Source organism: Genypterus blacodes, unplaced genomic scaffold, assembly GCF_046128005.1.
Source record: "Genypterus blacodes isolate CSIRO-AG114 ecotype Tasmania unplaced genomic scaffold, CSIRO-AGI_Gbla_v1 ptg000017l_1, whole genome shotgun sequence".
Lineage (NCBI taxonomy): Eukaryota > Metazoa > Chordata > Actinopteri > Ophidiiformes > Ophidiidae > Genypterus > Genypterus blacodes.
Window position 1 is genome coordinate 3075803 of NW_027466831.1, and position 11506 is coordinate 3087308.

At 41.7% G+C, this 11506-nt stretch overlaps 2 protein-coding genes across 6 annotated transcripts in view; both read left to right on the forward strand.

The window, feature by feature from the left end:
• The window catches only part of r3hdm2 (R3H domain containing 2), a 38183-nt gene extending 35190 nt beyond the window's left edge, over positions 1-2993 (forward strand). For all 5 annotated transcript variants that reach the window (XM_076141006.1, XM_076141011.1, XM_076141009.1 and 2 more), the window contains exons 24-26: positions 469-563; positions 860-944; positions 1218-2993. In XM_076141006.1, the coding sequence (XP_075997121.1) occupies positions 469-563; positions 860-944; positions 1218-1600 (563 nt within the window). In that variant the 3' untranslated portion in view covers positions 1601-2993. The remainder of the gene's footprint in view (positions 1-468; positions 564-859; positions 945-1217) is intronic.
• A 1529-nt stretch (positions 2994-4522) lies between these two features.
• Positions 4523-10313, forward strand: LOC142991266 (SH3 and cysteine-rich domain-containing protein 3-like). The gene is made up of 12 exons (XM_076141332.1): positions 4523-4539; positions 4761-4839; positions 5998-6154; positions 6250-6347; positions 6470-6551; positions 6789-6886; positions 7148-7208; positions 7406-7467; positions 7724-7827; positions 7961-8012; positions 9225-9362; positions 10215-10313. The coding sequence occupies exons 1-12, from the start codon at positions 4523-4525 to the stop codon at positions 10311-10313; spliced, it is 1047 nt and encodes a 348-aa protein (XP_075997447.1).
• The last annotated feature ends 1193 nt before the right edge of the window (positions 10314-11506 follow it).

Consider the following 11506-nt stretch of genomic DNA (forward strand, 5'->3'; position numbering starts at 1 on the left):
TTGAAAGTAACAAAAGTAATCAGCCTCCACCATTCTTTGTTCCATATTTAATACAACTGGCACTGTAACATATTATTATTATTATGACATAATGAAATGGCCCAGTCTGAATAAAAGTGGACTCATTGGAATCAAGACTGAGATAGAACCCACTTTTGAAGCATAAAAAGCCTGACTTGAGTTTGATAAAATGCATGTTGTGCTTGCTGCATCTGGCACAGGGAGTCATGAATGACACCAGAACATCAAGGTACCAATACATTTAGCCACGTCTGTATTTAAATATAGATATTAACAAAAGACAAGCATGAGTAAAGCTTGCATGTAACTTGCATGTGCTCAAACATGTAAGTATGTACGTCAGCATAGATCAGGAAGTACGATTGGGTCCTCTTCAAATCCATCTGCACTATTTTTCAGTTTGTCTTATCTCGTACATAATTGTGGCTCACGTTGTGTGTTGTTTAGGTGATGGGCGCTACTCTCTGTTGGGCCAGCCTCTGCAGTATAGCCTGTGTCCTCCTCCCCTCATGCATGGCCAGTCCTCCTACAGCTCCCATCAGGTCAGTACTGGGAGAAGTTACCTGAGGAAAACAAGTTCAGACATTTAATAAAGAAGAGTGTTTTCAGAAGTCACAACCTAAACGTGATTTGTAACTGAATAGATGAGTGTAGTGATAGAATCAGGTAGGATTGTGTATATATAAAGTGTTGTAATACCTAAAATGAACGTAGCTAAGCACTCAGCTTTTAGAACAACTGGTTTTCATTAACAATCGCTTCCAGCCCCATTTAACTGCTCCAACATATTACTGCATTATAGTGACACAACTCCTAACCTGTGTGCTGCTGCATTTAGGGCCAAGGAGTCATGAAACATGGGGCACGAGGGAAAAAACAAACACTGAAATCTGCATCAACAGATCTCGGTACCACTGACGTCGGTAAGTTACACACGTAACAGCACCAAGCAGATTCACTTTGTCTACGTCAAGGCTACATTTTGTAAACACTGGTCTGGTTGTAATTCACCAAAAGGCATATTCAGAGGTTTGTTTATTTTTTTCACATGGCAAGCTTTTGAGATCATTCATTCTCGTTTAGCTTGAAATAATTGTAGAATGACTGCAGCACAAATAGATCCTGTCCGTTATGCAGAGGTTTCCAAACTTCAGGGTTCAGCTTCACCTTACACCTCTCTGTGTTTTTGTATCCAGTGGTAAGTCGAGTGCTCGAGGTAACGGACCTGCCAGAGGGGATTTCACGCCCAGAGGCTGAAAAGCTCTTCAACCAGCTATCGCTGTGCGGTGCCAAGATCCAGTGGCTGAAGGATCCCCAGGGAGGCCGTATTCCCTGCCCTGGTGCGGGGCCTTCTGGGATAGGAGCCACCGCCGGCCCCGGCATGGGGTGTGTTGGGGGAATGAAGGTGGACGGGCACGATCCGGCTCACCTCTACACAGTAGTGGCGGTGTTCCCCAGCACCATGGCTGCCCAGAGTGCTTCCTTCAAACTTAACAACAGCGGGGCCAGCCTCTTTAAACTGAGGGCCGCCAAAAAGAACTATGACCTACGTGTGCTGGAGAGAGCCAGTTCTCAGTGAAAGGAGAGGAGAGGTGGAGGAAAGAGTGAAAGAGACAAAGAAAGAGACTCTTGGTGGAGTGGTAGAAAAGGAAGGAGGACTGAGGGGGACTGCTCTTAGTGTACAATTAAAAAAAAAAATAAAAAATTGTGAGGATAATATTGTGTCAAATGTATAAAAGGGAAGAAGGTGTGAATCATGAGGTGGGTGGTGTTTGGTTGAAAATATGATTTTCCTGTTTGTTTTCATTTTTTTTGTTTTATATTTATATAGCAGAAGAGCACACAAGACACGCAAGCATGTGTTTCACTGTTGCCGTGGAAAGTGCGCTGCAATTATACACACTCACGCACTCACGGACACACACACACACACACACACACACACACACTCGCAGATGTTGAAGCCGACGTCAGGAGAGACAGAGACGCGCTGACAAACCCACCACAGGCAACAGGGTGACGTAGCACATAACGAAAACACACTGGACAGTCGACCTCAGTCAAACCCTTTCCTCCTCCCTCCAACCTTCCTCCTTCTCCTCCTCCTGCCAGTGCTTTCTCACCTTCCTCGCCCCCACCGCCTCTTACTCACATATTTATAAAGTTTCATACGCACAGTTGCGCGCTCTCTCTCTCTCTCTGCCTCTCTTCCCCTCTTTTCTTGCCACGTGTCATACTGCCTCATCTCTCCTCCTCCTCTCTTCTTCCTCTCTCTCTCTGCTCCTCTGTTCCTCCTCATCGGCTCTCTCACTGCTCTCTCTCCTCTCTCGCTTTCTGTTTGCCTTACTGCTGTTGTGGGTTTCTGTATTGCGCTGTTTGTTTTTTCCTCCAAAGTTTTTTTTTTTCCTTTGTTTTTTGGGGTTCGATATATTTATATAAGTGATGTAAGGAATAAAAGAAATCTATATATTCAGTGATTTTTCTTTCCTCCCCCGAGTGCATAAGTTTAGGCCTTCCTTTATCCTTTACTCCTTCCCTCTCCATCCCTCTCTCCTCTTCCCCACAGTTTCCATTTGTTTCCTCCTTACCGCCCTCTACCTCACTTCCTCTGTCCTCTCCTCTCCTCTTTCCCGCGCCTCTCTCATCCCGCCTCTGCTCCCGCGCCCCCGTTGTGTTTGCGTTTTTTGTTGACAGCCGTGCAGAACGTATCAGAACAAGTAGTTAAAAGTGCACAATGATTGCATATGTCTACTGTAAATTTTATTTAATCTGTTATTTTTTGTTTGTTTTTAAAAATATAAAAGTTGAGAAAAAAAATCAAAAAAAATGTTTTGGCTGTCGTGGTTCATTTGATTCACTGGAGCTTCAACAGATTCTGGTGTGTGTGTGTGTGTGTGTGTGTGTGTGTGTGTGTGTGTGTGTGTGTGTGTGTGTGTGTGTGTGTGTGTGTGTGTGTGTGTGTGTGTGTGTGTGTGTGTGTGTGTGTGTGTGTGTGTGTGTGTGTGTGTGTGTGTGTGTGTGTGTGTGTGTGTGTGTGTGTGTGTGTGTGTGTGTGTGTGTGTGTGTGTGTGTGTGTGTGCGTACTGTGCACACTAATCATTGTTGCCACTAGTTTAACTTGAATAACTTCTCCAGTGTCTTTTCTAATAATGTTGCTTAAACTTATTGTCAGTATTTTTTTTACAAGCTTTACACAGAACTGTCTTTAAAACTATTAAATACTAAAGACTGCAACTAAATAGATATAGAATTTTAATGAACTGTTATCTATCTCCATTGAATGTGGAAGTAGTTGATTAAATAAAATAATTGATTTGTCCCCTTCCTGTCACAGAAGCACGTTTAAATGACGGTCATGTTTACAGGTTTATAGTATGACTTGCCCGCTCACTTACACGCTAACGTGATCCTCATTCTGACATTAGATTCAGTTGGTGAAATAAAAAGTCACAAGTGAGTCTCAAGCCGAATCACAAGTCCTAAACTTTGGGGGTTTGAAATCATTTGGCTGAATAGAAGTTTCAACTTCACCTTCATCCTGACATATGTTTGTAGCGGCCGATCAGAAGCCGGCACATTTCTCCTGACAGATGGGCAAACTGGGAGCGCAGTACTCTCATATTCACTCAGCTGTGGTGGGGGGGTATTCTCAGTTTTTAAAGTGCTCAGCTGTCCCAAGCAGTCACATGGGCCCACATGCACACACACATGCACACACAAACAATCAGGGCTGGGCTGGCCTGCTGGCATTACTCATCCCAGGCTCATTTGGAAAGTTTACCATGTAAAGGACCAAACAAAAGAGGGCGTCAGTAAAATGTACATTGCGTCCCATGAAGACAGCGTTGTCTCCACCCTGCAGGGGAGCGACCCCGACTGTGCCAAGGGCCTGAGAGGAGAACTGGCTTTCCAGGTTCACGGTTAGTTGATAATTGTACCTACCATCCAAAATAATGACCTGATCTTGTCTTCATCATTTTATTTTCCTCACTAACACTTGCTTGGTTGTTTTTAGGTGGTTTATTGATTGAACGGTCTAGGTTTTTTTGTTTTTTTTTACCCCCCACGCATGTCCTCATGTATTTTTGCATGTAGAGTAACCCGAGTAGAAGGAAACCCTGCATGCTGTGAGTACTTTGATCAGACAGTATATGCTGTACCAGGTTACAAGTGAGTCCTGTTAAAACTTTGTCAAAACTAAGTGGCTTTCCCAGAACGGACAGGCCTGTCACATGCATCTGCAAACTAACTGCACTTTTTCACAGATCCGTAAACACGATTGTAAACAAAATATAGCGAGGAAAAAATTTCAATCTGATGTCCTGATTGTGTTACTTCAGGACAAACGGATCTTGTTTTATCCTGTAGACACTTTTTCGGAATCACTGTGCAGTGACTGGGTGATGCCTGTGTGATTGTATTTATTTATTTTCCAGTGGCTTCTTCTTGTTCAACAACTGAATATCTGGAATACTACAACCGTGACTGAGAGTGCAGCACCATGGCTCATTATGACTCGTAAGTTCAGCTTGGAAATGTGTCGTCGTCGTCTTGTATTTGTGCAGAAATAGTTTTCTTATTAAAAAGGTGAAAATTAGATTTTCATGCGATCAGACATTTGAATAATCTCTTCACCCCAGAGGAGGAGAGAAAACACATGAGGTCTAGTTAATAATCTGAGGCTTCTTTTTGCATTTTAACATTTCATATTTAATGTGACCTTTGCCACTCGCTGACAGGTTGGATGACAAAGACTCTGTGGACATACACGACAACCCTCCGCTCCCCGATAACGTAGTAAAAGAGGAAGACAACACGGTGAGAGAGCTGCTGCAGACTAACTCACTACACACTCATCAATTGGCCTCAATCCTTTTCTTAAATACTTTCATTTTGTGCTCTCTCTTTTGTTCCACTATATTCTACTCCCTATTTGTATTTTTATTCATAAATATTTAGTCCCAGAATTATTAAGCAGATTTTCCAAATGCAAGATTTCACTTAAAATTGAAAAAAAACAATGTAATTTTTTGGATCACAGATTAACATGGATAATATGTCACGGTGATGAGTTATGAGAAGAATCACTAGTTGTGTTCGTAAACAATTAGGAAAGTTTCAGCACCCACAGACAGCATCACTGATTTATATTCATCAATCTTTATTCCACAAAAACATTGCTACTCTCCAATACTTCATACAGTAAGTATTACATATTGTCACATCTTATTGTGCCTTATTAATTTGTGAAGAACCATTTATTAGAGTAGCTTTGTTTCGGAAAAGTGACAGCTGAACAGGGTAACAGAGTGCTGGAGCTGTAATGTGTGAACTCTTGCTGGTATTAGTCAGCTATTGTAGTAAATCTACTGCCTGTCTGCCACAGGACATGTGTAATCCTACCACTGATGGAGTGTGTGTGTGTGTGGGTGTGTGTGTGTGTGTGTGTGTGTGTGTGTGTGTGTGTTGCTGCTTGACTAGACTGTAGTCTATTTAGGAGAAGCAATGTCAGACTTGTTATATTCAGTTGGGAATTCGCTCGGTGCCACTGAAGGCTATTTTGAGATCAAAGCTCTTCAATCTTTCCCACCTGTGGTTTGTGTGTGTGTGTGTAAATAGCATTTATCAATCAATAGATTAATCTTTTATATGCTTTAAGGGATTAAGTGGCTGTTGTGAATGTTGTGTAAAGAGCAGACAGACAGACTCCATGACTTAGACTGCAGGGAGATTCAGCATTAATAAAACTACACAGTAGGTGGCGCTGTGGACTGGTTTACTCTTTGAGTGAGGAGAAGAGGATGACATATATGGAATTCCAACACTGAGACAAAAATGAATATAAATTTAGTTGGAGAAGTCAAACTGAGCTGTTTTGGGTTTTTTTAGATCAAAAAAATACAAAAACAGACTTTAACCATATCTTTGTAAAGACCTGCTTCACTGTGACTTATATTCCTTCCTCATCCATTTCAGGTATATTTCATCTATGATGAAGAAGTTGAAGTGGAGGATAAAGACGAACCGCCTCCATCAGAGCCAATCAAACCCGTCAATGACAGACCTCACAAGTTCAAGGACCACTACTGCAAGAAACCAAAGTTCTGTGACGTCTGCGCTCGCATGATAGTCTGTACGTGCTTTGACCCAGGTTCTCTCTCCTGTATGATGTGTTCCTCAAATGTGCTTATGATGTGACTTTGCTTGTTTTTTTGACTTCCTTTTTAGTAAACAATAAGTTTGCATTGCGGTGTAAGAACTGCAAAACCAGCATCCACCACCAGTGTCAGTCCTACGTGGAGTTCCAGAGGTGTTTTGGCAAAATTGTGAGGCTCCCACCATATCTCACTATTATACACTGAAGAGCATACAGTATTTGTGTTCATGTGATAGATTCTACTTCCTCCTCTCCTCTCCTCCCCTCTCCTCCCCTCTCCTCCTGTCTCAGCCTCCGGGGTTCCGACGGGCCTACAGCTCTCCTCTGTACAGCAGTCAGCAGAATGCCACAGTCTCACAGCTGCTGCCCTTTTGTGAGTTCCACCTGCATATATAAAGAGAAATTCCACCCTAAAGTCAAAACCCAAACTTCGAGTGTCAAACCCACACTCCCTCCATGAATGAAAGAATCAATTCAGAACTTATTTGCCTCATTTTAACTGCATCGTTAGTCACCTCGGATCCTGCTGCTCAGTAAAAGCATTTTATCAAGTAATGCATTGAATGTCCGCCACTGATATGTTCTCTGTTTGCTGACCTTCCTTTGGCAGCACAGTCAAACCGGACTGACCCTGTGTTTGAGACACTACGTATCGGAGTGATCATGGCCAATAAGGAGCGTAAGAAAGGCTCAGAGGACAAGAAGAATGTGAGTTTCATACAGCAATGCGCCACTTACAACATCACGCAACGGCTTGCTTTATATGCTGGAGCGTCATTTAACACACATGTTCCCATAAGACATTTTTTTTTGTACCAGCAGTATTACCGTCTCATCCTGTTTCATGTTCTTTCATTTGATTTTGTTGTTTACACCTGTCTGATAGTTGCATTGTTGTTGTAATTCTTGGGCTATCTATTTTACAAATGGGATGGTTTTATACATAAACTGAACATCCATATTATGCAGATGATGATGATGGAGGAAGATGAGACCCAGCCCAAACAGGAAGAGGAGGCAGGTGAAGGAGGTGAGCTCAGATTTGAACTGATATGTGTCCGTCACCCTCTGATCAATGACTTTTTTTTAAAAACCTTTTTGTGATATCAAAAGAATGCATTAATAAACTAAAGTGCACTGTGAGAACTCTGCATAACTGTGTTCAATTTTCTGTTAATCTCAAATGAGTAAATATCTTCCATCTTTGTACCTTTTGTTGTGTTCTAGCAAACCCGGATGGAGACAAGAAGGGAGACAAAGCTCCTGCTGAAGACAAGATGAAAATTATGGTATGAAGATGATGTTGAGGATGATGATGATAGTGATGATGATGACAAAGATGAAGCTAATGGCTGTTGTGTTTACATTGAAAATCATTGAAATCAAGTAATAGTTGGATTAAAGACCTGCACCCCTAATAATGACAAATAAATGATGACGGTGATGGGTTAATGTCACATACACGCCTGGTTGCAGTTATGAAAGATGATGATGATGATGATGATGATAGTTAACATAATGATCATGCTGTGTTTCATTTGTTAGACTAAAAAGCTACAGCCAGGGAAGATCGGTGTATTCAGCCAGTCCCACTACTACCTGGCTCTGTATCGCTTTAAGGCCATAGAGAAAGATGACCTGGATGTTCAGTAAGTTGTGTCTGTACTCCTCCAAGCATTGCCCTCTGCTTCTTTAAATCCCTCTCTTAGTCTTTTAGACATTATTGTTATTTATATTTCTTTTCAACCTCTCCTTCCTCCTCATTTCTTCTATGTTCCTAAGTGCTGGGGACCGCGTCACCGTGATCGATGACTCCAATGAGGAATGGTGGAGGGTGAGTTTTGATTTTCTTAGCCTATATGGAAGGAGTTGATGTTTTCCACCCTTGTTTGCGTCTCTTCTCCAAAGTTATGAAATGTTATGGTCAGTCAGCCAGATGGTCCCAGGATCAGTTAATTAGATTTTGGTGGTGATCTAAATCTGGGAGTTTTGCCATTAGATGATTATCATTTTTCAGCCAGAGCCATTATGTTGTGTTCATGTGTGGCTGGGAAGGTCCAACTTCTGTGACTCTCCAAGTCTGTAGCTCACCAGATTTATGTTCAAGATTAATTTGGTCATAAAATTAGTTCCAGTAGATTGATGATAAACCAGCAGGAACTTCAGATTTCAGACATGGAGAGAGTTTAACTTTAAAGATGAAATGGGCATGGGACATTTGTGACTATAAATTGAAAAATGTGCAAAAACATTCTCAGTTTGTTATATTGGTGAGGTGGCAAACAGACCGTGCAGTTATGGAATCCATCTGTCATATAAACCACTTAGTTTAATAAGTCTGTTTGTAGGTCCAGATGTACAGTATGTGATTCTTAGGGATGTCCTCTGTAATTTGTCTGACAATCAGTCAATATCCCAAATGAGCTGAAATGACACTGATATGAAACAGTCAGATGTCTCATGTGTCACTAAAACACATCAATTATAAAACTGGGTTTGTTTTAATTCCTGTTAATCATCAAAACAGTTCATCAACAAATAATTTTAGCATTCTTCTAAATGTATGCTTTCCAAAATGACATCTGTCTTTTAGCTGCAGTCTGCTCGGCTTTGTGAATGTTTCACTAATTCTCCCAAAGAAACATTAAGTCATTAGGTACTTTTGAAAATGTTTTCTCTGTAGTTATCTGTCGGGTGTGCAGTCTTCTTGTTGTTTTCTACTTTTATTCTAAATGTGCAGTTACATCTGTGGTAGCAGGATAATGTGTGTCTTTAGAACTACTTTCAAAGCTTTGCTGTAGATGTTTCATGTTTGAATCCACACATGCTAGATGTCTCAAATAGCTTGGTGGCATAATTGAATGTCATTTTGTAGGTACGTTCTCTTCAAGCATTACTATCTGAGTTACATTGTCACTGGCACTGGCACTGTCAAGTGCATCAATGGTTCCTGTGGCATCAGGAGGCATGTATAAGTCAAAAAGAAGTGGTCAAATTAGATCAGGTGTGGTTGAAGCAGCTGCTCAGCACACTTTTGCACCATTAGGGAAAGATCGGAGAGAGAACGGGCTTCATCCCTGCCAACTACATCATCAGAGTTCGATCAGGAGAGATGGTCTACAAGGTGACACGCTCCTTTGTTGGCAACAGAGAAATGGGCCAAATCACTCTGAAGAAAGACCAGGTGAACACACTCACATGCTTACACACTTAAACCATCACTGAACGGCTATAGCTACAAAACTTATATCCATAGATAACCATCTCTGTTTATATGGCTACATCACAGAGGAAAATAAATAGAAGCAAATACACACACACAATACATAATCACCTGTGATCTTGACAAGGACGGACAAATGCTGAAATTGCTGAACCTGAGAATATTTTGCACATTTACGTTCAGTCTGGCCTCTGACCTTTGTAACTGGATTATATCTTTTCACAATTAGAGATTTTGGACAGAGATAAAGCAGAGGAGGCATTCTAGTTGTACTTAGAAGGCTTCACACCTCCTAGCCAGGTTGGATTTAATTTAACTCTGAAAATATGTTACATTTATGAATCAAACTCCTGTGAGCTATCAGATTGCTCACCATGCAAATGTGTGCTCTGCTCTTTCATTAGATTAGTCCGGAATATGAGAGTCTTTGAACAAAAAAGGATTGAGCAAACACCTTACATTAATTTGATCATTTTCTGTAGCATAGCAATACTTGTTCACCCAACACCTGTAAAGCATTCATTAAGCACATCTCTGGCTGCTGCTTTGAATTTTCCTGCATATCACTCAAACTGTTTATCTAGAACCAGAACTTCTGCCACTGAACGTGACCCCCCCAACGCCACAGCTCCACATGGCTTACTGTCTGCTCATTAACTCTCTTGCACTGGCCACACTGACACATAACAATGCCTGCCCAGCTTAATAAACCAATTTACACAAACCCAGCTCCACATTTCAGCCAAGTATATGCACACAGATACACACACTCAGCTTTGTTACCCAGTCTAAGTGTGCCGTGCGTTTCCTCAGATTGTGGTGAAGAAGGGTGAGGAGGTGAACGGATACCTGAAGGTCAGCACAGGACGCAAACTCGGCTTCTTTCCTGCCAACCTGTTGCAGGAGATCTGAGAAAGATTGTTGCCACTGATGGTTTAAGTGTTTGTGTTGTCTGCAACAAAACACTATAGCTGGGACACTGTGTGTAATATTATCCTATTTTTCTCCTTGTACCTTGTTTATTATATGTAGGTGTAGTTTTCTTGATGAACTGTGTTGTGCCTTACAAATAAATGACTGGATTAAAATGACCTATATTAGGATCACTTGATTTGAGATTGGCCGTGGATTTTTTTTTAACAATTGTCTGCCTTTCCCTAAATTTAGGTGGCATTGTAAGTTAACAGACAGTCTGAAACTAATGTTCCTGCAATTTATAGCACATAAGAAATCATCATATACATCACAGTGAGTCAAAGCTCCCTCTTTCCTTTCTAAACTTTCAAATATAATCAACTCAACTGTGTCTTATTGGCATTGGTCTATCCATCGTCTATCATAGGACTAGAATTTGGTCTCTCCCTGATGAGAATTATTAGAATGTCTTGCATCCCTGCTTCAATACAAACATCAATATAGGAGACATCTATCAAAGAAACAAATAGTTTTTGTGGGAACATGTGGGGTTTGTTGGCACTTCTGGGTCGTTCATCGTAGAGGGAGAATGCATTCGTCTACGCAAATGCCGCAGAGATCATTCCTGTAGCTTCTGTAAATACTGTGTACTTAGCAGGAGAAACTGTTTGGCTTGTTTGCAATGTGAAGAGACGCTCATACATCAGGAATGCTCGGAATGGCATCCGTACATCCAGGGAGACATCCCAGTAATGAGGACCGCCTGACTAATATGACACCTTGATGGACAGACACAGGTTCACTATGGCTTCTTTTTCAAAGCTCTTCACATTGCTTTGCTATTTCAAGTATAGATTTTCTGTGTTATTTTCCACTGTCTTTCCCTCTCTTTGGTTTCCTCTCCTTTGCACAGTACGCGGTCATGTTCAGGTCCAGATGATGAGTCGTGCGGTCACGCCATCTTCCTCCTGTCTTGTCTGTCAGAGGAAAGAACAGAGTGGCCAGAGCAGGTAGTGCTGCTAGACTTCAGCAGTCTCCTGATTGGACAACAGAGCACCCCTTCAGACACGGTTCACTTCCTCTGAGGAAACAGCCGCTGTTTCATGCCACTGTGGGCCTGAGGGACCGAGAAGAAGATATCACAGCTGCCGTGTTGTCATACCTAACCTCCTGAACCTGCCACTCTGCAC